At 39.6% G+C, this 27714-nt stretch overlaps 1 protein-coding gene across 1 annotated transcript in view; it reads right to left on the minus strand.

The window, feature by feature from the left end:
- CHAT (choline O-acetyltransferase) overlaps positions 1-27714 on the minus strand; it is a 103683-nt gene that overhangs the window by 59014 nt on the left and 16955 nt on the right. Inside the window, exons 4-6 of the mRNA XM_088463040.1 lie at positions 14433-14486; positions 11072-11252; positions 5404-5581 (exon numbers count right to left, since the gene is read on the minus strand). Of these exons, the coding sequence (XP_088319166.1) occupies positions 5404-5581; positions 11072-11252; positions 14433-14486 (413 nt within the window). The remainder of the gene's footprint in view (positions 1-5403; positions 5582-11071; positions 11253-14432; positions 14487-27714) is intronic.

Below are 27714 nucleotides of genomic sequence, written 5' to 3' on the forward strand. Positions count from 1 at the left end.
AGTCCTTTCAAAAAAATGTTTTGTGGGGGCCCAAACAAACCAAGGAGTTCAGCCATGAAATTGTCAGTCCTAGTGGCTAAAGTGCTTGGTTTGTTAAACTGTGCATGACTTTTTTAATATCCCACATAAGAGTGGGTGGGAGGGACAATACCATCTTGCACCTCTTTCCTTTACATTTGGCACAATTTGGGGCATTGCCAACTGACATTATTATAGTTTATTAAACTGCCATCCTGTCTGCCACTGGCAATGTTTCATAGATGTCCTATATTTTTTTAAACTGCCATGCGTTTGTGCCGCTGCTCTGTTGCTTACTTTAGCCAGCCAGCTCGCTGCAGCCTTTGGCCTATATTGGTGAAAAATAGTGAAATCAATATTGTGAGCTGTGAGGTGGTTAAAAATGCCTAGAATGCCTGAAAATCATTGTTATTAAGGTTAATAATACTGTAGGAACAAAAACAGGCCCAAATTATGTGGTTTTAGCTGTTTATATAATTCTTTGGAAAAAATACAGATCCACCAAAACCTAAAAACAAAACACCAAGGAAAAAAATCCAAAACCAGATTCAGATACAAAACCAGGGGAGATCCAAATCCAAAACCAAAACCAAAACACGGGGGTCGGTGCACATCTTTACTACTAGTTTCCGTCCAACCATCTAAAGAAAGGGTTACACATATCACAGTATCTTACAGTATGTTGCATTATATCAGATCCTGAAATTGCATGTTATGACATGTTTTCCATGGGTAACAAGTTTATTGCCAGAGAATGTAACAAACGTCTAACCAATACTGTGATTGAGCAAGCCCTTTACATCAGCTGGGAATCCCTGTTGTCACCTGTTTACAAACCCAAAACTAGAACTGGTTTACAATATTTCCCACTGTGACCAAACATAATACCAAGTCCAATATTTTATCTAAATCAGTCAGAGACTTTTGGCCTCTCTTAATATCACAACAAATCATTTTCTGTAATTACAAAAAATACAGATGAGATGTCAATGCGAACCCTACTAGCAGCACGTGTGACTGGGTTATTAGTAAGTCACCCACATTACATGAATAAACTTAGAAAACATATACCAAAAACACAATCCTCACAAGCGCTCACATACACCTAAACTTGAAAAAAAGTCCTTATGCTTGGTTTTCCATCACAGACACTGTTCAGGATAAAAACAGGTGAGTTCCTTATCATCAAATTTCCACTATACTGTTTGTATAAATGATTTTTGCCTGATCTCTCGATGTATATAAAAGAAGGAATGTGGAAAAGAAAACAATAGTATGTTTTTTCCTTTCAAAATTACTATTCAAGTCTGTAATTGTATTTTTCTGTCTTTTTAGGTATGGAAATCTTTTGTACCGTACTCACATCACTCGGGTATGTATTCCGCCCATAAAAGCTTCTTTTCCTTATCAATTACAGACTTGAATAGTAATTTTGAAAGGAACAAAACATACTATTGTTTTCTTTTCCACATTCCTTCTTTTATATACATCGAGAGATCGGGCGAAAATCATTAATACAGACAACACGGTGGAAATTGATTATAAGGAACTCACCAGTTTTTATCTTGAACAGTGTCTGTGATGGAAATCCAAGTATAAGGACTTTTTATGAAGTTTAGGTGTATGTGAGCGCATTTGAAGACTGTGTTTCTGGTATATTTTATCTGTAATTAGCTCCCTTAAACCTCTCATGAGTTACCAGCAAGGTCAAACCCTCAAAATAAAGCTTATCCACCCCTTACATGCTGCGTCACATGGTAACTTTCATCCAAATCTGTTATCTCTAACAGGAGAGGATGCTTATGCTGCATCAAGCTGCATCAATCATCAATGGCCTTTCCAAATAAAACATTCCCTCACCTGTTTGAGTTATTTAATTGTATACAATCTGATATTTTCATGCAACCTTCCAAGTCAGCATGGGCTCTACATAAGTCAGTTATCATAAAAGCTATACTCATGGGGCTAGTGACCAGCCAGTGGCTGATTACTGTGCCAAACTCAAGCATCGCACAAATTTTTATCTAGCATACGGTCATTGATCCCTGCTCGAGGGGATGATCGTGCAAATTTGTTACTAAGACTTGAAGCTTCTTGGATTTTCAAATTAAAGCCCAACTGAGCTTGAATGAGCAAACAACATTACTCCTTTTTCCTTTGATATTAAGCCATTTTTGTATTTGTCTGTGTTATGATTATACAATCATCACACCTACTAGTTGTTTGTATGTATTCTTCATATTTGAATAAGCATTTATCCCATTTGTATGTCAATGGTTTTAACTTTTTCACTGTATTCTGCAAATTTAATTCCAGCCTGTGTTTTTTCTTTATGTTTTGTCATTATTGATCAGTTTTCTGTCAATTTAACTTATATACAGTATGGACTGCCTCTTATTGTTATGACGCTAGCTATAATTTAGTGAGGTTTACAGTAGACATTTTGTTCATGTGTCAACATATTATTGATGTTTCGGACTCTATCAATGTCCCATTTAGTGTACTAATAGTATACTGTCATTGTTTCGCCAACTCTTATGTTGTCTATGCATTGGATATTCAACCGTTTTGTTACCTTGTGCAACTCATGACTGTTAAGGGCCAGTGACACGTCACACATCATTGTGTTTGAGCCGACAATGTCCTGTCGCACTGGGACTTCCGATGTGCTTGCATGCAATATCTCATATCTACCCACATAAGTGTTGTATGATTGAAGTTCTAATTTAACAATATACCATGCATTTTCATTAGTGCTGTATTTTGGGTATCTTGCAGCAGTTCAGCTTTTATTATTGTTGTTTTCTGGCACAGACAGTGTAATATTGATATATTATCTTGTGAGCTGACTTTTTATTTTATACAGTTCTTGTGGGAAATAAATTCCCATTGTTTATTTGTGAAACTGATTACTTGACTTATAACTCTGACTATACATAATTTTACCATTGTCACAGTGATGCTCCTTGTTTATGTACTAGATAATGTTTGCAATAGCTCTTTTTGCACATCACGTCTTGTCCTCTTTGATAGTTGAAAGCTATATAACTTGTTTATACATTTTCTGACATTTCGTTCCATATATACATTGTCACTTGTTAATCTGATATAGGGGCCTATTTATTAATTATCTGGTTTTAGTATGTATGTGTAAAAGTAAAGATGACTAATACAATCACTTTCCTTAGGGAGATGGGACAGACCTGGGGTCGCAGACGAGGAGTACCCAGCCGGCCACATGGAACGGGGTAAGTATTATTGTGAACTATAGTAACTACAGGTGAAATGACTTGCTTTAATCCATACATCAGTGACTTTCAGCTATTCATACACTGCATTATTTCAGGAATGAGATTCTAAACTACTGCACTAGATGGAGATCAGTAGGTCAGTATATCCAACAAATACAGTATTGATTAGTTGATAAATTAAGCAAGCAAATAAATAAATACAGTATTGATCAGTTGATAAATTCATGTCCTTAGTTCACTTTTGCTTTGCTTTTTCATAATTCACCTGGGTTGCTACTATCTTTCATTTGTTGTAGCTTGTCATATTGATAGATGTGCTTTAGCTACCTTATACTGGTCACAGGGACTGCTTTAATTAGCTTAATACAAAATTCAGTATTTCTCACTATGATTACATTGGGGGCATAGTTAGGTAAGTTTTTGCAGTATTATTTTTGCATTAGTTCTGCATTTTATCTATAATTACTACTAATAAGAGAATATTGGCTTTATGAGTTCAATAATATCCTACAGTATGTGACTTCTAAAATCCACTAGTGATAAATGCCTAAAGGTACTGTATATATTGTATTGGACCTTTATCAGTGATCCACTGATACAATAGTATAAAATACAAAATATCCACTGATCTCTGGTGTCACTGCCTTAATGAGATTATGATAACGTGTATATATTTTCTGGTGTGTGGCAACATAAGTAACATTCTGAGTGTTAACATTTAACATTGTGTTATAAACTACCCTATGGATTCCTGAAAGTGTAAGATGTAATAGAGGGGCCTATTCATCAAAACATAATTATCACTTGTGATAATTATGGTTCGAACTTGCTGTGAGTTCAAACACAGTTTAGGAGGTATTCATCATGCCTCCTGCCCTAAACTATCACTTCCGAAAAACTGCCGTTTCCATGAAGCAGTTTTTCGTAAGTGAGAAACTTTTCTCTGCCTGTCTTCAAGCTGTGCATGTGCAGCTTGAAGACAGGCTCGGAAGAGAGACCGGCTCCGACTTAACCCTTTCCAGTGTCTGACACCCCTCCATTCTTGTAAAGCTGCATACCCCTCTTCCAGCCCCGCGGGAGTCTGATCCGGAGCCGGCACAACTTCTCCCTCCCCGGCTCACCTGCTGTTTTCAGTCGGTGAGTCTGGGTCACATGTCTGCAGTGCCCCAGAGCTCTCAGCTCCTGGGGCTCTGCAGTGCAGACGCAGCAGGGAGGGATCTGAATAGATCCCTCTGCTATATCTGCCATGTAAAGACTGCCGTGTAAACAGCAGCCTGTGAAGATTATTGGGGGCTTTTTCGGAACTTGATGAATGGCCCTGACACTTATTTTTTACAAAAGTATGCAAAAATGTTAATTTTCACATGCTTTTGTGAGAAATAAGTGATGATGAAAAGGCCCATAGTGTTCTAATGTTCTCTAAGAGCATAAACTCTTATGTTATGGAAAATGGTATACTGCTGTATTCTATATCGTGCAGATTGTGATATACAGTATAAATGACAGGCCTCCTAAACTAGAAGAATCTGGTAACCACTCACTCACACTTTACATTTGAATACTGATGTTTCCACAAAGTATAAAAGGAATAACATATTTGTTACTTTTTTTCTGTTTCAGCTTTTTGACTCATGTTAACAGAATTTGGATAACCACTGGTGTTGTTTTAATACCTGTTATGAATGAAAACATATAATACCACTACAATTAACTTTTCAATCAATCTATTATGCCAGTGTACAGTTTCATAGTGCTCCTTACCCTCATGATTTAGGCATAAAAATTTTAATTTATTGGTATAGTGGTTCATTAACTACTTCAGGGCCAGCACAGTTACCTGTGTATATATATATATATATATATATATATATATATATATATATATACACACACACACACATATATTTAGGTTTAAATGTTGACTGTTGTTTATGGTACTTCATCCCATAAACAACAGGGCTGGACTGAGGGTGGTGCAGGTGGCATCACCATACAGGGTGCAAGGCCAAGGGGGCTGCACGATTGCTGCGTAGATGCAAGTACGTCAAGCTTCCTGCTACTGGTGCTTGCTCTTCTAAGAGAAATGTGATTGTGTATCTGTGATTAGAGGCAAAACAAACCTTTCTTACTGTACCTTTCATTAGCACCTCTCTTGCCTTGGCCCATTCTGTTCTTCCATCTGATGATAATAAACCAATTGGTGGAAGTCTCTCCTCTTCATTTTCTGCCATTCTCACTATTTTTCTGAGCTGAGTGAATAGATCCCCTTCACTGAGACGCCGGAAGTTGATAACAACATCCAGTACAAAGAACTGTAGAGAGAACCGCACAACTGATAAAATATGAGGGACAGATTGTGAAAAGATTCCTGACAAGTATGGATATATACATACTCATATTCTGCATATACAGTGTGGCCATAATTAAACTTCCCCTATTCAAAGTCATCTGTAGCTCGAACTAACAATCAGAATGTCACCAAGTCATGGGATAAGTGCCTAGTATCATGTAGAACCCCCTCTAATTCAGCAAAGTGCAGAAACTCGATGTGGCATCGATTCCACAAGTTGTCGGAGAGATGTTAACCCATGCCGTCTCGATATCTTGGGTGTAAATGGACCTCTCCACCACATCCCATAAATTATTGATTGGGTTCATGATGGGAAACGTGGTGGCACCACCATTCATTGAAATTGTCCAGAATGCTCTTTAAACCAATTATGGCCAACTTGCTACCGATGACATAGTGCATTCTCCTGCTGGAGTACTCCATCATTGTGGGGGTACATAAAGTCCATAAAGGGCTGCATATGGTCAATGACATGTTCAAGCAGACCAGCAGACCCAAACCATGCCACGTGAACACACCCCACACCATATATATATATATATATGCATGTTTTTCTTTTTACTGTTTTGGCATATGTCATTAATAAGTAAACTGTTTCAACAATTGCAGAAGCTACTATCACAGTCTGGGTCAGTGTGAGATGACCATCATTCATTTTACATAATTCTGCATAATCTGCGCTATTCCTTAAAATAAAGTATTTTAAATTGACCATATTATAAATGTTTATTGACTAATTTTAGTTCTTTTACAAGCAGTGGCAGAGAATGATGTATCCTTTACTAGACAGAGATGCAAGTTTCTATTTAAAGCTTGTTTGTATGTGTTCTTGTACTTCAAACAAATGTACAGGGGAAAAAACCAGTTTGGCCACAGATGTATATGTTTTTCTGCTGTATGGAGTGCTTAAGTACTTAGGGGCTGATTCAGCATTGCACGCATTCAAAGCAGATTGCCAATCATCGTGAGTGTGGAGAATGGGTCCTGCATAATCGCAGGCAGCCCCTTCTGTGCCTCTGCCTGATTGGCAGGCAGTGGCATTTAAGGGGCGGTTTAGGGGTGGGGGCGGCTGCCGATCCCGTGTCCTTCATGTTTTCCAGGAGTGGCAAGGCCAGGGACTACATCCACTGATGAAGTTTCCTGTCCTCACAAGCCAGCCAGCCTGAGTAAGCTGAGGCTTACTCAGCTGGCCGGCGGCCCTGCACCATCCGCCATCGCGACCATCGACCACAGATGGTCACGATGGTGATCCCAGTCTGGGATTGAAATGCAGCAGGGGGTGTCTTACACTTCCCGCTGCATTTGCATATTTGCGATGACGGAATTGCAAAGCTGTCTACGTGCAAACCTGAAGCAGCGCCTTAGTGCATCTGGTAAACCTTTTGGCATCCAATATAACTGAACTCTGGAAAGCTGTTCAGCATTTTACACATTTGGATAACTACCTTTTTTGTAAATGAAAGAACAGATATTTATGAGGCAATGCGACAAAATGTTTGAGCTATGGCATTTGATTGGTTAAATGGTGCCATGGAGGCTGAAAATAAACAAATTCTTTAATTGGAAGGTGTCCTAATTGCAAACCACTGTCTAGATACAACTCTGTTTTGGTGGAATAGACTGTATTTTGTAATATTAGCTCTTCTCTTGAAAATCTAAGACAGTCATAGTATAGAGATATTTGGGTGAGCTTTCTGTTTTTGAAATAATAATTTTAAAATGCAGATTGAAGCAATAGGAATAAACTGACTTGCACGTTGCAGTTGTTATACTGTATAGACTTAAAATTGATCTTGAAAACTTGTGGACTTAGGGGCTGATTCTTGCGTGCAATGCTGAACACAGATTCCCGATTATTGGCAATCCATGCGTGCAGTATTTGATGAATCTAATGCACCTATATTTTGTAAAAATCAAGTGTATGTATTTAAACTTTTAACACAGAATGCTTGCTTTGTATTTACTATGGGCCTGATTCAGACCCGTTCGCTACATGTGTGTGCTCGCAAGCGGCCCGATGATCTGTGTATGCGCATGCTTCGTTCTGCGCGTGTGTGAACTATTCACTGTGATCGCATACCTCTCGCTCGCCCTGCAAAGACAGCCCACTGTAATGAGTGACAGGAGAGGCCGTTTGTAGGTGGTAACAGGGGCAGGACACTAATAACGGGGGGTTGGAGATGTGAACGCAGGCGTGCCAGAGTGTTTCAACACCGTTTTAGAGGCATGCATAATTAACAAGCAGCGTCATAGTTCACGTCACTTGCCTTTTTTTTTACACTGATTTCCTCGCAATGCTTGCAGTAGAGTAAAGCTACATCAAGCACTGCGTTCACATCCGATGGTGCTCGATGTACCAATGTTTTAATGCTGGTGGGTGGCTCTGCCAGTGCGATTGGGCGTACGCATACACAAAGTGGCCGCTCGCTAAGACATGGTGGGCGTGTTTACGCCTTGGCGAGTGATCGCTTCCCGTGGCGTCACTTTGACAAATTTGCATACGCATCCAGCAAGCGTACGCAGATAGTGAACGGGTCTGAACCAGGCCCTATGTTCTCACGATAAGTCCTTGTTTTGCAATAGCCCACAACATTTAGAACTTTTTCATAGTGGCATGTATTATGCTACGCATTGCTGTATGATGTACTATTTAAATCATATACTGTGAGTTCTATACATGATTTCTATCTGACACATTGACTAATGTAGTATTGTATCATTGGATTATTTTATGCAGTAATTTAATATGAAATACAATTTACAGTTTGTCCCTTGCGTCTTGACGTATAAAACACAAAGTAGGTGATAGCATTGATTCTGTTAAATTTTAAACATTTAAATATAGTGAAGTACATTATTAAATTATTATTATCATTACTAATTACAAACTGCAGCACTTTACTACTGAGAAAAACAAGAATAGGTTTTAACAAACAAAGATATAAGAGTACCCTGTTTGAAAGCTTATTGTTAGCACGATTCCAATGGGGGCTATATGATCCAGTTATACAGCAATGTTAGTTTGGACATGCAAAAGTTACCTAGGCTGGTACAATATCCTAGGAAAATGAAGAAATGTTGGTAATATGATTAAATTGATTTTTTAAAGTAAATGCTTGGAGGTCCAAAAACATACTTTGAATATTAATTGGCTTCTGACAAAATGAAGCTGTGTTTGGCTGTCTGTGTGGTATGCTCCACTGGGACTGCTGTGAGTGTTTCTCTAGAAAATAATGCATATTACGGTATGTATGTACTATATACTGTAGAACACTTATTGTATGATGAAAGGAATTTGATAGAGTCAGTGCTGTCTGAAAAAAAAAATCCTGTAATCAGGAATGGGGAGCGTGTAATAAGTGTGGATGGGAGATGGGGAGTGAGTAGAAAGAATGAGAAGGCTGATGTAGATTTATACAAGGGACGACTTTTCATGTTCTACGTTTGAGCTGTTTTGTTAGTAGATGCATGGCCGCTGAGATATACGGTGGTTCCAGGTGCTAGAAGAGGCATGACCAAACAGAGAGGTGCTAGAGGAGGCATGGCCAAACACAGAGGTGCTAGAGGAGGCATGACCAAACACAGAGGTGCTAGAGGAGGCATGACCAAACGCAGAGGTGCTAGAGGAGGCATGACCAAACACAGAGGTGCTAGAAGAGGCATGACCAAACGCAGAGGTGCTAGAGGAGGCATGACCAAACGCAGAGGTGCTAGAGGAGGCATGACCAAACACAGAGGTGCTAGAAGAGGCATGACCAAATGCAGAGGTGCTAGAGGAGGCATGACCAAACACAGAGGTGCTAGAGGAGGCATGACCAAACACAGAGGTGCTAGAGGAGGCATGACCAAACACAGAGGTGTTAGAGGAGGCATGACCAAACACAGAGGTGCTAGAGGAGGCATGACCAAACACAGAGGTGCTAGAGGAGGCATGACCAAACACAGAGGTTCTAGAGGAGGCATGACCAAACACAGAGGTGCTAGAGGAGGCATGACCAAACGCAGAGGTGCTAGAGGAGGCATGACCAAACGCAGAGGTGCTAGAGGAGGCATGACCAAACACAGAGGTGCTAGAGGAGGCATGACCAAACGCACACCAACTTTGACTTAAAATACTATGATTTAAGGTGGCATGCACCTAGAAGGGATGTATTCCATCTCCTCCAAAGCTGGCCTTAGCAACCTCCAGGCCCAACTAATCACTACTTTCTCCACCCCTCTCTCAGTGTCTCTGAGTTGAAGTATTTTATATTGGATTTGGTAAATTACCAATGTAAGAAACAACAGAGCAGCTGAAGAAGATCATTTTTCAAGTAATATTATTCTAGCCACTGTATTTAAAATATTTTAAAAAACTGATTAGGGAAGGACCATTCCAAAAGCAATTGCAATAGTTAGGATAGCAGATTAGTGCAGGAATTAACATTTTAGCAGTGCCTTGTATGAAATATGAGCATATTTTCGAGAAGCTTCTTAAATGTATGTAATAAGATTTTGATATAGATGGGATGTGGTGAGCATACTGTAGAACAGTTCTAATTCAAGGTTGACACCTACAGTAGATAGGAAACTTGATGCATATAATTTACTAGCTGATGTAGCTGGTTTCGCCCAGGTAGACCTTAAATATTACCGTTTCCATTTCCATCTATCGACTCCAATAACAGATTAATCCTTCACCTCTGTAGAAAGGCATCACTGCTATAGTAAGACATTACCTTCCCTCACCTGTGTACTAACACTTTCAACTCCCTCAATTCTGTAGTAATACATTACCCCCGCTCACCCCTGTAGTAACACATTTCCCTCTCTCGCCCCGGGTTTGGTATAAAAGATAGACAGAATGTTACACATTCCATTACTTCACCCCATAGTAACAAATCTGACATCCCCCCTCGCCTCTGTAGTAACACAGTTTCCTCTCTCACCTCTGTAGTAACACATTCACTTACCTCACTATTCAAATAGGGGAGCCACACCAACTGCCAATTATGGTTGTCAGCACTAGGGATGACAGTTGGTGTTTGAATATGAACTGTGCTACAGCCATGATGAGACAGTCAGGCAGGTCATTGCACTGGGAGAGGAAACATTTTAGTCCTTTTCACCACCATAGGAGTCAAATTTTGAAAAATCCTTTCTTAATAGGAACCTACGTCATGGAAGGAATATACTGCCCAATTTTACTGTTTTCTAGGTCCAGTCAGTCAGTCAGTGAGTTAGTCAGGACATTTGATTTTATATACAGTATATAGATTGTTGTGTCTTCCACAGAAACAGAGGTGTCAGGTGGGTAACTTCTGTTGAATGGTAAGAAAATTATTAGTTCAGTTTGTGAAAAACTGATATTGCGGTGTCAAGAGGACATCCAAGGTAAAACAGCAGAAGGCATTCCGTAATACGAGCCAAAAACATATTGTCCTATTACAAGGAAGTAATTAATGTTCTGTACCTGGTTGTTACATGCAACAATTGTGTGCTCTGGTTCCGGCATTATACTGCTTTCCTGAGCAACGAGTGTGTCTTTGGTGCACCCTGGAAGACGATAAGAAGAGAAAAGCCCGTAGTACTGCTTCATGCACATAGGCTGTCCAGACAACTGACCACGTGCATAGTCTACAGGCAGAGCATGCCTAAAACATTCAACAAAAAGATTGTATTAGAATGTAAAGTGAGTAAGTACTTGAGGCTTATGATTGTTATGATTATTATTATCATTATTAGTGAAAAAATTTACAATTGGGAATACACACAAGAATAAAACAAAACTGGATATTAACAAAGAGGTGAGATGCTCTGTTAGCTTTCTTAAAATCGATATATACAAAGCATAAACATATTATTAAGTGTTTTAATCACTACTCATGGCCAAATGTACGTCAAAACATCAAGAACTCCAGACAAATGTTATTTTTTTTAATAAAACAGCCCCATCCCCGATTTGCATTAACCATGGCCATGGGGACCAGTGTTGGGGACCCCAGAATTATGTTGTGCTCACCTGTGCTCACCTGTGTGCCAGCCAGATAAGTCAGTTCTTTTAGCAGCAGCACTTGGGAGAACTTTGAATGAATGCAGTCAGGGGCTTCAAAACGTTTTTATGTTGGGGGGGCAACATAAAATCATTCCAACACCCCTGCACCCCTCCTTCCTCCCTCTCTCTTACCTGTTGCTGGGTGCATAGGGTACTGGAGCGGCATTCGCGGATGGTCAGGGGCTATGCATTATAGCACTAGGCTGCACCACACGGAGGAGGAGGGGTAATGTGCAGTGTTTTCATTGAAAGACTGCACATTACACCTCCTCCTCCGTACAGTGCAAGGGCCATGCAGGCTAATGCTATAAAGCACAGCCCCTGACATCCATGGCCACAATACCTTTTAAATGTTTGGAGGCGAGCTTCCCCCTTGCCCCCCATTCTGACGCCCATGAATGCAGTGCATGGTGAAGTATATATAGCAATGTATGGTTTATGCAAGAGGGATGGGGTCATTTTATATATATATATATATATATATATATATATATATAAATAAAAAAAGAATGTTTCTAATCCTAAGAGTGTATATCATGTCTTGACACCTTGATGGTGAAGTTCCACTTTCTACTTCTGAACCTATATGAGAAAAAACCCACATTTTACCCCAGTACAGTACTGTATATTGAAATTTTTTTTTACCAATAAAACTAGCACATTAGACTCAATTATGATGTATCACACTGTGATGCCTGTTATACTGCATCTGAAATAACTAAGGACCCTTACTAAGTAGAGATCACTTTAAAATACACTGTCTCCACTCCTTAATATTGTTTTATTAGTCCCTTGAGAAAAAACCCAAAATGTTTAATTCCTCTATATATAGGACTGCCCAAGCCCCCTTATTAATGTCCTTGTATTCCATAGAGAACACCCCAATTATTCATCCTTACCCACAACACTGACAAAAATATCTATACATTCTGAAACATGCCATCATATCATGTGGATCTATGCATGATCCAATATGAAGCGAACAACATATACAAAAAAACGTAAGTTCAGGCAAGCACTTTTCATTTTGTAGTTGACCTTATCTGTATTAAATAAACTAGTGTTATTTGTAATTGTAATAGTTTATGCTTTCCTGTTGATGTTTACATTTTGCAGATGTCAGTTGAATTACTATTCCCATTTTTTGGTTACAGGGAACTGGGCCACCCATGTGGTACACAATCTGTTCAGTCTTTAAAAAATTATATATGCTTCCTTATGGGTATGATGCAATGAAAAGAGAGCATGTATCTATTCCCATTACTGCAGTTAGTACAAATACATCAGGAAACTATGAATGGACAATAGGCTAAAGATCTATAGTGACAGAAATCTGGCACATAGAAGAGCTTTAGCAGTGTGGCAAATAACACTTTGCAGTCCAAGAAAACTTTCATGCTCACTTCAGTGACATTCTTATTTTACATTTCAGAGATGAATATTTCCCCATGCTGTTTTCACATAAATTATAGTGGCCCTTCATCCATCAGTTGCTCGTCTCCCCATGGGAAACTGTTCATCTGCCGCATAAGCACATCAGGGGTGCCCCTACATCAGAATGTAACTGATTCGGTAGCGGGACTGTAAAATTAGGGTTCATGTTTGCCATTCTGTTATGTGTGGAATATAAAATATATAATATGAATACATTTAAATTATTAATCTGAGTAGAGGCTGTTAATTCTGTCATCAGAGGCTAATCTTTTATTTTTCAAATATTACTTCTAAATCCTAATGACCAACAGCCACGTTAGCCTGCAGCAGACGTAGGATTTTACCTATGTCCTCTTCTCAAGAATTATGATGAAATGTATTGTTTAACGGCAATGAGATCCACTTAATGGCCACAGAACTACATATATAAATAAAATCTCTGTTTTTTTACTTATTCATCCATAAATCCAATGGTATGACAAGGTGTGTGCCTACAGCTAAATTTTGCAAGAATCCACTTTCCTATTGAAGTTACCCCCACCAACAATTTATTGTGCTACAACATGGCAAGACATTGCTCACAACCTTTACAAAACCCGTACAGTTTATAACTGACCACTTGTACAATACTGTTATCCTCCGCAGACTACAAGCCTAGTCGCTGCCCATATACATATTTAGTCATATTGAGAGAACATTTACCAAACTGCCAGCTGGGATTTAAGCTTTTTAGCTATTGTTTAGTCTTCTATTGTTATTATATGCCTGTCTTGAACCTTATGACAAAATCAGAACGTTTTGCCTAAATAGACTTGAATCTACATTTGACACCTGTCAGTGTTCAGCTAAACCAAAACTCCAGCAGATTTGTCTGTGTCAGAATTGAATATATCATATACTTTATATGTACAAATATTTATTTTATTATCTTTTGATCCATGTGAGGTGCAAAATGTCTTTCCAGTCCAGGCGTCTCCTTTATGGCATTCTGTTTAGTAAAAGGCAGTGCAAACAAAATATTCATCCCTTTGCTATGGTTTAAGGAGCACATACTTTTTCTTATGTTCTGTGGTATGTCTAACATTACGTATTGGGAAATGTGGGCTTCCCGTGAGACTACCATTCATACTCCCATATGTTTAACCCTTGCTTAGACCACATTGACATCCTATGCATATTATTGCAAAAACATGTAAACAAAAGCTAACACATACACTTGATATTGCTGCACACCAGAACTAATTTAGCTAGTACTGCCTTAGTAATAATGCTATAAGTTAATTACTGCAATGAAAGCTTGTAGTTATCACATAGGTCCTAAATCATCTGAAAAATGACAACTTACAGATCCAATAACGTTTTGTAATCAAGCACTCCGGAGATGAGATTAGCAGTGAACCTGCAAGAAAAATGTACAGTGCAATATCAGTGATCTTACGACTGAAAGAAGACCTAGACATTGCCTATAGTTGGGCACACTACCAATTCTCCTTTCTAGTCTTGAAACTATTAAGTTACGTAAACCAACAGCATTTTACAGCAAATAACCACACCAGTCATATAATAATCACAGGAGAAACTATAAGCCAAGCAAGGTGATGTTACATATTGCACTGTAAATGTAATACACATACACATCTTCGTTCATAATGATTCAACATTACTCCCATAAATATTATCCATGATATTATTTTACTGTTTTTTCTTGTTTGAGAAATGGATAATATTCCCATATATACATATATGTCTGAGGCCTTCTGGATCCCAGCCACAAAATCCTTCACATAGTGATGCTATAGTGATAGTTCTATATAATGGATTTACATTGAATTGTGTTACTTGCTCTTAAACACCTACAGTAAGTGTTTATGGAACATTGGGAGAGCTCAGTATTTTTTAATACATTGTTTATTCAATAGGAAAGGGTTTTATTACTAAGTAACAAGCTGTTTTCTAAAGTGCAAGTTCGGGTAGTATCGATTTTAAATGTATACTGTTACATGAAAATTGTATCCACTGTATAAAATTAATTTTACACTTTTACCTTCTCTACAAATAGGCATATTCTAGAGACATATGGTTTGCTCCCAAAAGTAGTTTAGTTTATATCTCTAAACACCAGCTGAAACCTTGACTAACAACTTTACCTAATATATATTATATATATAGTTAAAAATCAATATATGCTTGTACAGTGCCAGCACCGTCCCTCCAACAGCTCCCATCCACTGCTAGGGAGATAGGACTGACTCTAGCAGGAGAGGAGGAGGACCCACTGGGAGGTGAGTATGCAGCCTCGGAAGGGAGGAGGCGGGGAGGGCAACCCTGAAGAAGTCCACAGACATAAAAGAAGGGATGCCTTTGAGGAAGAGTCCAGCAGCTCAAAACGCATCAGGCACCTACTGCAAGCCACCAATGGACATCCAGTGACCTGAAGGAGCCAGATGTTTAGTTAGACACACTGAGCATAAGTCGGATACTGCTGTGTGCACACCATCGTCTGACATACACTGCTATCTGCCTTTACATGTTGAAAAATCTACATTTTACATACGAATTGCAAGCCCGATGTGAGAGAAGTATTTCCATTATTACCCTTTCGCTCCATCTCCTACCTCATCCCCAGGAGCACTAAGGGATAGATACCTGTTTTATCAATAACAGAAGGGATGAAATGTAGTGGGTTGTTCCCGTAGCACCTCTAATTTATTCTTTTATACTGTAGGAATCCATTTATGATATTTTATTAAATTGTGTGCTTCTCTTTTATTCATCTGGGGGACACTTCATGGGGTTAGTGTGGGATAGAGGCATCAGCACTTAATGAGCTAACTTTTAGTGGTATAAAAGCTCCTTCCCTTTAACCGCACCTCAGTGGAAGAGCCAGCCTGTGTCAGACCATTTGCACTGTTTGTAGACTCTGGGCCTGGTTCAGCAAGGAACACAGTTACTTATATGCATGCAATCGGTCATATGCATCAAAGTGCATGTGTGTGAATAAGCCACTGCGATCGGGACAGCTATTGCCGAGGATACGCAGATCTATGGCAGAGTGATTGAAAGGAAATGCTGCTTGTGGGTGGTGACTGGGGGTGGTCAGTCGAACGCTGGCATGTCAGTGCGTTGCAACAGTATTGCAGGGGCCTGAGGCCTCATAGCGTGCACTGAAGTAAGCAAATCCTGAGTAAGGTCTGGGCTTCATTAACTGTCCGATGTTACTCAATGTTACCGGTTGTTTCTCGATGTTGCCCAAGTATACGGATGTGAGTATGGGCAAGTGGGCATCCTTATGTCAGGCTGCGATCGCAATGCGAATGCAAATATTTAAATATCACCACTGATATTAGCAATTGCATTGCATGCGTATAAGCACGATAGCCATCCATAGTGAATCAGGCCCTCTGTTATGAGGAAAGAAAATGTGTCAGGTTCCCAGTCTGTATCTAAGACCGAGCAGGATACTATATTAATAGATAACCATTCAGAGGGACCTGGGACGGTGTCTCATGGGGAGGTTCCATTTTGGGCTAGAACCATGAAAAGGACAGCCCTGGCTTAGAAAGAATATTTCTCTTTCTTGAAAAAATGTTGACCGCTATTGGGTCTAGGTCTTATAAGAGACATTGTATTGAGAGAGTGACCAGGGTTTCTGAGTCTGAGGTCTCCTCTGAAAAAGGTGTTCAATTGGATAATTCTGATATAGATGAATCAGTATCATTCATGGAAGACAGTGTTGGTGTGCAGGATATAGATGATTTAGTCAAAGCAGTTTGTCAGGTCCTCGATTTAAGTGATAATATAAATCAAGACAGCGCATCTACTGATTTATTGAGGTCCAAAAAAAATTAAGAAAATATCTGTGTATTTTCTTACCTCAGTACAATTGTAGTTGAATAATTGCTGAACTGTGGGGAAATCCTGATAAGAAATTCCAGGTACCATGTAGGTTTCCGTCTACGTATCCTATCCCTGATAGTGATGGCTTGCATAGAGAACAGTCTCCTAAACTATATGTTTCTATAGCTAGATTGTTTAAAAGCTGTGGCCCTCCCTATTCCGAATGGTGCCTCTCTTAAGGACCACATAGATCTTAAATGTGAGAGTACTCTCATATCCATTTGTTTTGCAGCAGATGCTACACTTAGGCTTCACCTAGTTTGGCTTCTGCTTGGGTAATAAAAGCTATGGAAAAATGGATTAATATAATGGTAGATGGTATCCAGATTGATTCATCTAAATCTCAGTTGTTATCCATAGCTGAACAACTCAGAGTAGGAGCAGAGTACTTAGGTGAGGCTGCATTTGACCTCTCTGTTATACAATCTTAGATATCAGGTCTAGCAGTGGTTGCCAGGCGAGTAATATGGTTAAAGGAATAGGAGGCAGATACAAAAACATATAAATTCTTGGAGAATTTGCCAGTTGATGGTAAATTTGTATTGGCTCTAACTTAGATTAAAGAATTTCTGAGGCTACAGGAGGAAAGATTACCTTTTGACATTTTTAAAACAGAGAATAGGACTTTTCGGCCAACTTTTAGACTTCAGACTACCTAAACCCTTCGAGGAAAGGGGCAGTTTTCCTCAGCCAGAGGCTTCAGTGTCAGAGGTAAACCTAGGTCTGTCAGAAAAGACCAGGGGAATCAAAATGACATGGACAGGTCTGTTTGATGTGGAAGGGGGTGCATACACCCAGAGGTTTCTAAGGTAGGTGTCCGTTTACTTTCAGTGGAGGATGTCTTCCACAGACAATTAGTTTAACAGACATTATAGAAAGAGGTTATGTTATCAGCGTCTCTGGTCCAACTCCAAGAATATTCTTTGCAACAAGATGGCAGATAGACAGAAATATGTAGAATTAAATCAGGCCATAAAGAGTCTGCTGGATTCAAGAGTAATCATCCCTATACTGAATTACCAAAGAGAGATGGGATTTTGTTCCAATATTTTTCTGCTTCAGAAACCAGACCAATTTCAAACTTAAAGGAGTTACATTTAAGGTTAAAAATAGACAAATTCAGGATAAAATCTATAAGGTCAGTCATCAATGGGATGGAAGCAAACAAGGTGTTGGTATGCATAGACATCAAGGACACCAATCTCCAGATACTCATTTGGGAGGGCCATCAGAGTCTGTAAAGGTTTACAATTGGGGAAAAGCAATTTCAGTTCCGTGCACTTCCCTTTGGACTAGCAACAGCCTCGCGTGTATTCACAAAAGTCATGGCAGTTATGTCAGGTGTTCTAAAAAGGAAAGGAATAAAAATGATTCCTAGACGATTTACTGTTCAAAGTAGTCAGAAGAGCCACTTAATTCAGTTCTCGTAGGAGCACTGGAAGTGTTACAGTATCATGGTTGGGTTATGAATTGGAAGATATCTAGGTTGATTCCCAGTTAACAATTACATTTCTGGGTCTAAAATTCACCATAGAATTGGCCAAAGTGTTTCTGACAGAGGAAGAGATCAGAACATTCAGAAGCTAGTCAAAAGAATTTTAGGACTCAGAAGTCCTTCAGTTCCGTTTTTGCATGAAACAGTTAGAGAAGATGGGCTTTTCATTCAAAATATGCAATATGCAAGGTTCCATCTCAGAATGTTCCAATTAAACATCTTAAGGGGTTGGTCAGATTCCAATATTCACCTATCAAAACATTTCATTACCCTGTCACCAGAGACAAGACAGTCTCTCAGGTGGTAGACCAATGTGGAAAACCTGAACAAAATTAGACATTTCTTCCCTCATAACAGAGTCTATAAAGAGTGCAAATGATCTGAACCAGACTGGCTCTTCCACTGAGCTAACCAAAGTTTCTGACACTCTGTATTTCATCACAAGCAGTACATCAGCCAGAAGACTGTCAGAATTAGGAGCTTTATCCTGAAAGTATTTAGTTATACATAAGGATAGGGCAGTGTTCATACATATCCCTCTTTTCAAATTAATTTAGTGTCTGATTTCCATTTAAACCAGGAAATAGTGATTCCCTCCTTTTCTAAAGCAGTAAAAATTGTCATTGTTCGATGTGGTCAAAGTATTGAGAATTTACTTGGACAGGTCTTGCAATATTACAAAGACAGAAAGTCTATACATTCTTTATGATACTAAGAAAAGAAGTTGGCGAGCATCCAAGCAGATAATAGCTAGATGGATTACGGCCATGATTAAGCAGGCATATACTGGGGCTGACTGGCTGGTTCCAGTCAAGATTTCAGCTCAATGATTTTCACAGAATGGGGTGTATGCGGAGCAGTTATGTAAAGCAGCTACATGAACCACTGTCCATACATTCACCAAATTTTACAGTTTTCATGACTTTGTGTCCAGTGAATCTTACTTTGGATGTAAAGTATTAAGTTCATATAAGTCTGGACGTGCCCTCCTTATGGTCAACTTTTGTACAGCCCCAGATGAAGGAAAGAGAAAAACTAATTTTTGGTACTCCCTCCCTCATTTGTTGAATATATGAGAAAAATGGTTATAGTTGTTCCTCAACCCATCCTTCAGGCTCTTTAAAGTTCAAACTGAGGATGGGTTAGAGGGGAGGAGCTTTTATACTGCTAAAAAGTTAGCTCATTAAGTGCTAATGCCCGTATCCCGCACTACCCTCATGGTCATGAAGTGTCCCCCAGATGAAGTCAGGGAAAGAGATTAAACTGGTAGGTACCAGAAATCTTGTTTTTTTTATACTATTGGAGGCTGCTCTCTTTTATTTTCTTTTTCATTTCATATGTAAGTATGGAGTAAATAGTACCTTGGGTGTTGCTATCATTAGCATGCTTGCAGTGCTTTTGTAACTATTTGGTGTTTATTATTTTCATTTACATTTACCTTTTTTGACTACTCCACAATATAATTTTTTGCATGAGAGCCCTGATTTGATATATCTCAGGATTATAGTATTGTATATTTCTTTATTACCTCTATGATCCATGCTCAATATTCAACTAATTTTGGATGAGCACTAAAGACAAAAGAGGGACGACTTGATAAACCCAGAACTGAAACTTATAATTTGTATAAGATTGCATATGATTGATTACACTAATGGTGCTAATTCTTAACCACTTTGTGAAATAGTTTTTTTGCGTTCTTTGGAATCAGGGTTGGACTGGTCCACAGATGGAAAGGGGAAATCCATAGTGGGCCCCAATGCCTGGGGGGCCCTCCTCCTGCGTTATGATTCAGGTTCCAGACCATGTTCTCAAATAATACATTGTTACACTTACTGGGTTATTTACTTGGTGGAGCAGGACCACTACTGGTCAATGACTTACAGCTGCATTTACCCTGGTGGGTCCTATGAGCCCCAGTTGACACTGTTTGGAATATTGAAGGATTTGGCAGCCGCCTCACCACTGATCACTTATTTAGTGTGTTTTTTGTATAAATAAATATAAATGCAGTACATATATATATATATATTAAAAATCCATAGAATCATTTTGTAAGATCTGTCCTGTCTCTTACATGCATGCTCAGTGGGGGCCATGGTACGTGCCACCCCTCCAATGGCTCCCGTTGCTGGAACAGACCCTAGCAGGACAGGATGAGGACCCAAGTGGAAATGAGTTTGCATCCACATGAGGAAGGGGGTGGGATGGAGCTGTAGAGTAGAGTGGGACAGAATAAGGGTCAGTGGGATGGGTTGGAGTAGTGGGCAGAAATGGGGCAGGAAGGTATTGAGCAGTGGGTGGAGGATTATGCAGTACAGATTCAGGGGCGGGAGGAAACAGAGCAGATAGTGAGACAGAGTGAAGCACAGGACAAAGGGGGGAAGAGCACTGAGGGGATGAGGCCAGGGGCTGAATGAGGTCAGGTGGTGACCCAGCAAATGTCTCTTTACTAGTTTTATTATAATTTGAAAATGACAGACAAGACTTGGGAGAACAGCATACCTTCCCAATTCTGCGATTAATGGTATTATGCTGAGAGGGCAGTGCCAGGATGATGTAATTTCCAGTGAATCATGTACCCGACCACTTAATTGGGGAAGTGGATGAGATTCTGGATTGTAGTGTACTTTCATATGAGTGAATTGATAGCTACCAATTTACATGAATATGTCTATGCAATGTGTAAGCAGTATTGGTCAACAAATGTGAGTCTAGATTAGAGGTGGGCAATAAGTGGACCCCAGATGTTGTAAAACTACACATCCCGCAATGCCCTGCACCCGTTTTGCTATTTGGCCATGCTAAAAAATGTTGCAATGCATGCTGGGATTTGTAGTTCAACAACAGTTGGAGGGCCGCTTATTACCCACCCCTGGTTTAGATAGTATATCTAAATCTAATCCATTAACATTCAGAACTAAAGATATATGTATATATTTATTAAGTACCTGACAAATTAGAGATTAGAATCTTTACAAATATTTTTTTCATGCCATCATAATAATTTAAGGTTGGGCATTTTGATTAAATATTATATTTCCTTTGATTTTTCCATTAATAGAGAAAGAGGAGATGCAGTAGAGCAGGTCTATACATACGTACACAGAGCTGCCTCTGCTTTCAATTTAGATGTTAGTTTGTTTTGTTAATTGTTTTTCTCACGAGAATGAATGCATTATAATCAGTAGTGCCATTATAATGTGTGTATATCATAATCATGCATTTAGGTCCTGCTTAGCTTCAGTTGTTTTAGTGTACTCTAAAGAATATTGCATAATGCACACGGCAGATGAGTCAGTAAGCAGTAAAAAGTTCCATGCTGTGTGCATGACTTTCAATGGGGGAACAATGGCCATATGCATAGATATATATTTTTTATCTATTTTAAAAACCGTGCTATACTTTGGTGTTCAGAGAATATAGTCTCTGCTCATTAAGTGGGGTATACACTGTGCAATAATCAGGGTGAACAGACAATTCTCGGATGCCCAGTCTGATTATTGCACAGTGTATACACCGCACTCGGGGCTGACCAGAACCAGTTGGATCTACCCCCAACATCTGGAGTGCTGAATAACATTTCTGTTGAAAGAAGAGGTAACTACTGCACATACTCCAGTCTTCCTGTCCCTCCAGGGAAGCTTCATGCCCTGTCCCAAGATGGCTGCTAAGCTCTCTACTGAGCATGTGCTGGGGCCATTTTGTCTGTACTGTGTAGAGTGACATGGTGGAAGACAAATACGGGTATTCAATATGGGTGCGATAACATCGTTTTTTGCGTTAATATCGCACTTTTTAACGTTTTTGCATTAATATCACTTGTTTTAGTTTTACACCGTATTCAATTTCAAAGACTTATCGCAGTTTTGAAAAGTCTTTGATAAAAAACAGTGACAACTTTTCACCATTGAATAGGTGTCGAAAAAAAGTGCAGAATTGTGGTTTAGGGGTGCAGGCTTAAAAAAAATAGCCTGCACCCCTGAGATTGACATTTAAAAAAGAACTGTGTCAAAAAAAGTTTTTTTAAAAAATAGGGACACCCCAAAAAATTAATTTAAAAATTGGCGTGCAAAAAAAAAAATGGAAAAAAATTGTTAAACAATAGGGAAATAGGTTCAGGGCAATTCTGCATGTATGCAGCAGATGTTTTCTAGAATAGAATTATAGCGGCAGGTGCACAAATGCAGAATTTTTTAAAAATTACTTTAGGGACACCAAAATATGCTAGTACCCATTTTCATGTACCCCAAATTTGATGGGACCACTTAAAAAAATGAAAAAAATAACCTAAGTGCTCTTCTGCATCACTTCTTCAATGTCGGAAAAAAAACACCTGCTGCGGCTATTTAAATCCCCGACTTTCAATTAAAGGCTAAAACGGGGGTACCCATAGTGATCCCCCATGTTTTTACAACTTTAGGGGGTCTTGCAATTTTTTTAAGGAAAAATTTGTAACTTTACGCAAATCCAACTTCGGAGTTTCCCGTTTTCGTTAATTTTATTTTGAATACGGGGATAAGCGGGAGCGCGCACCATACCTTTACGCAGAAAAAAACTCCGATATGAAACGTTAACTTCGCCAGGGAAGTTAACCTTTCATATTGAATACCCCTCAAAGTCTCCTACTTAGCTCATATGAGAACCCTGGTTAATACCTGCATTTAAAGCATCCTTGCACTGCTACTCGTTTGCAGCATACACTCACTGACTGGTGAGCTGTACAGAACCCCGCTCTGCTCCATTACCAGTGTGCTTGTAACAGTGAGTATGGCTGTACCTACTATTCTTCAATAAACTGACCCCACTGGTTAAGTAACTGGGCTGTTCTTAGTTTGAGTCATCTGCTGTGTGTCTTCATAGCTCTGCAATATTAACAACTGTGCACACTCATAATGTTCAACCGGTTATGGGCCCAGGCATCCAGACCCAGGCTTACAAGCTATTAGAGATGCCAAGAGCAACACACAGATGCCATCTTAGGCATATGTGTAGTGCAGACTGTATAAGAACACAATGTGAGGTTAGCACTGAGTGTGTACAGCACTGTGTGTCAGTACGGAGAATGATTAGTGCATATAAACTGCATAAACCACTGAGTGAAGACAGCACATAGTGTTTCCAGAGCAGTATAGCAGCAGTGAAGCTGATTAAAGTACAGGACATGCACAGTCATGTCTGTAAGAAACATGAATTTCAGAGATACACTTATAATGGGTTTCTTAAGCTAAAAGGTGCAGAATATTATACAACTTGGAAGTTTGCTACGGAAATGCAGTTAAAGCAGCAAAGGCTGTGGAAGGTCACTGTATAACCAGATGCAGAGGCTTAAGTGTAGCAACAAGTGTACTCTATAATACTTGGGAAAGAATCAGCAAAAACAAGACATGTGGACAGCACTGCAGGTAGTGTATCTAGATGGAGGTCTCATGAGGAGGATACATTTAATATGTGTATTGTATAACTCCAATTTGAATAAATAAAGCAGGATGAATGATTACATAAACAAAATTGTCTATTAGCAACAAGCATCTTTTGAAGTGCAGGTGGATAATGAAGAGATAGCTACAGCAATGCTGCAGAACTTGATGTCTAAGTTTGACTTCCTGGTTGTGGCATTGGAGGCAAACACAGCAAGGTTAACAACAGGCAGTCGGATCAAAGTTATTACAGTTTAAATAATGTGTGCTCTGTGATTTAAGTGCTGAGACAACTACATTACATACAAAGAATGAAATACTCAGAAAATGTTAATTCAAGTGTTAAAATTGTCACAAGAAAAGGGACCATCATAGCTACAGGCACAAGATGTCAGCAATTGTATGTTCTTGATACACAGCACTGTTATGTGATGATAACAACTGAATCACAGTCACTGGAACTCTGGCATAGAAGATTTGGTCTCCTTAGATATAACAGTGTTCATAAGATACAGATGTTCACAGAAAGTAACTAACACAATGAAATCCATATGTGAGAGCTGTATTGTGGAGAAACAAACTTGTCAGCTGTTTACAAAATCAACAAAGAGAGGAACAAAACCACTTGTGATAGTACAGATGTGCAGTCTCTCAACAGAGAGGTGGAACAATTCTAATAGGGCATCAGTTGACCATTGCCTATACTCCTGAGCAAAATGGTCAGTGAATGAGCAAACTGTAAATTAGTAGGAGAGCAAGATGGATGCTACAGGGTGTAGATCTAGACAAGCAATTTTGGGTGGAAGCTATGTCCACAGCAGTTTATCTTAAGAATAGTTCTCCTAAAGTTGCCCTAAAGAACATAACACCTATTGAAGAATGGTAAAAGACAATACCAAGTGTAAGACATCTCAGAGCTTTTGGAAGTATGTTATAAGTGCATAAACCAAAGGAGAAAAGATAAAAGCAGTATTCAAAGGCCATTATTCAATTAGAAGTGGTAAATTACTGCTGCAAATGGATCCCCTGGGGGCTATCCAATTAGCCCCTAACTCTGGCCAGATGCTGGCACCTACCAGGGATTTTATTTTCAGGACCTGATGTGTCTCAACAATAATTCCTGAAAAGTGCTGTGTTTTTGCTGCTGCAATGGCAAAATCACATACAGTAGGTCAATGAACTTATCACTAATCCAATGTATTTTCAACCAAGTAAGGGTAAGGTCCCCTAAAATATATCGTGGCTAATTGGATACTGATCAAAGTGTGTAAAGTCATCATGCTTGGCTATTGCCATGAGAGCAAAGGATACAGATTGTGGAATCTAAATACCAAAAGCTTATTCAGTCATGAGATGTTATCTTTAAAATAAAAACACAAATTGAAGAAAAGTTGGTAGCTGTAGGGTGGGTATCCTAGAAAACATAAAATCCTAATTTAAGCAACATAGCATAAAATATATCAGCACAACAATAAACATATGTCCTCTTGCATCTTTGCTGCATGTGCCCACGAGCAGATATGCACACTGCGTTTGCACCCTTGACTCCATAGGATTGCATGGTGATATAACACAATGTGCACCATACCGTAGCATATGCTGCTATGGAGAATCGCATGGTGCAATGCGTACGCACATTTGTAATGTGATTAGTAAGGATGTAAGAAGACACATCTGTATGCATCAGTATAAAAAATAAGCAAAATTCAGTGTAACAAAACAATGGGGAGAAACACATGATACCAGGTGAGGTCAGCAAGGAAACCTCGGGTCCCACATCTTGGAGACAGGAGAAAAGTATGAAAATCCAGCAATGGATATGTTAGCGACGGGGCGTCATCCATGACTCCTGTGAAGTATTAAAGAAGTGGGTAGTCCCATCTGCCACCACCCAGTCAGGGTAAACAGAAACAGAGTGGTTGTCAAGATTGAGGGGACCGTGAAGTCAAAACCAATTGTAAAACTGCATCCTGATCCTGGAAGTGTAGCAGATGAGTATGAATGCCATTGATGAGGCTTCGGGAGGTGGGGGTTCTTTTAGGGAAGACGATGGGCTCATTCCACTAAATATTGTGGGGAAAAGGTGTCCCTGTGAAATTATTGCACCAGCCAATCCCTTATCCCACTCCTGGAGACACACAAACCACAAATTATTTCACTGGAGCCTGCCCTAGATAGTTTAGATTTATAAGCATCCATTTGAATGGATAAATCTGCAATCTGACCCTGCATAGGAGAGATGGGATTCTAAAGAGTGGATATGCATTGTTCGGCCTCCCCATCTACTTCATTTTCTGGAAGTCCCATTGGATCAGGGAAATATCCACAAGTACTTCACCAATCTTGTTGATGGCCCTCTTCTCAGAAACATGGCCTCGAGGGAGGGAGTGGCCATTGAGTGCCAGATGAGCTGTTAGCTAGAAGTGGGGGTGCAGTACTACATGCAAACTGTTCTTAGTTAGGAATCCAAAGAGAGGCTAAACAGGATTGGAAAAGCAGATACCAAGAAGGCACAGCACCCCAGGACCCAGTCATCAAATCAAAAATCGTGGCCACCACTATGGAGCATGCCAGGAGAAGCAGGAACAGCCGGCAAACCCAGACCCCAGCCAAAGTTGAGAACAGACCCAGGAGAGAGGACAGCTGCCTAGACCATCTTCACCATACACAGAAGTCTTCTCTAGGCCAGGGTCACAGCAGCAGCTGGGGGCAGGGACTCTGGTGCTGCCAGGAACTGCTGCAGACCACAGGGAGCAGGTAAGAACAGGGGCTGCAGATTTAGAAAGGCAGATCGGGTCTAGAGTGCAGCAGGAGAAGTTCACCTGCATCCTGATGTCCATCATGGAAGGTGATTACCACTAGATCAGAACAGTTAGTCAGATTAATACATGAAAGCAGGCATGCAGTAACCCCCACTTAGTGCTTCCCAAGCTTTAGTTTTCTAACAGATGAAAGTAGGTTTACTTGCAGAAGGTTCCGTATTTTGCACCATCCATTTATCTAAACGACCAGTCCCCACTGAGGTAAAGTATCCCCACAATTTGATTCTGCCACATCAATACTTTACTGTTGGGGTGTTGTTTACTGAGAAATGGGCAGTGGAAGGTTTGCGCCCCACATAGGGGCTGATTCTGAACTGGGAGCAAAGCAAAAGACTCATGTATGTAATGTTGCAGTTTGAGGTCTCTAAACATATAATTATCTAGCAAAAAAGAAACACTTGGGTAAACATACTAAGAATCGTGTTTGACTTGTTTTGGAGGGTTTAACTGCAGCATTTACTAAGCATTGTTTTTGATTGTCTATTGTCTTTCTATGGTGTTACCTGTCATTTTATTCTGTCTAAAACCCTATCAGATTTTCTCCTTTATGATAGACTTTGCTGTTAAGTAGAATGATGAATCTGCTGTTAATGTGCAGTGAATTCAAAGCACTGCAAAGATCAGTATGATCTGTGCAGGCTGTGCTGTGTAAAGCAGTAAATAAATGGTTAATGTTAAAAACCAAACATGCATGCCTACCCCCCAAAAAAAACATTAACCAGCCCTGGGCCTCTCACCTCTCAGCCTGGTCTGGTACTGGGAAATCATGGAAAACTGGCATGGGGTTCCCCCAAGTCTTCAATAACTAGCTTGGGTTGGACCAGCCAGGGGACTTATGCTATAGCAGGGAGACACACAGCTTGGGGTCCATGTAGTAGTCCACTGGTCTTCAAAAAACAAAGTAATTAAAGTCCTGAGCCCAAACAGTACTGTACACTCTGTATAGTACTAGCATGTAATGGCAGGTCATTCCTGGTCACTCTCATAAGAATG

Source organism: Taudactylus pleione, unplaced genomic scaffold (genome assembly GCF_031769625.1).
Source record: "Taudactylus pleione unplaced genomic scaffold, aTauple2 ptg001314l, whole genome shotgun sequence".
NCBI classification, from domain to species: Eukaryota; Metazoa; Chordata; class Amphibia; order Anura; family Myobatrachidae; genus Taudactylus; species Taudactylus pleione.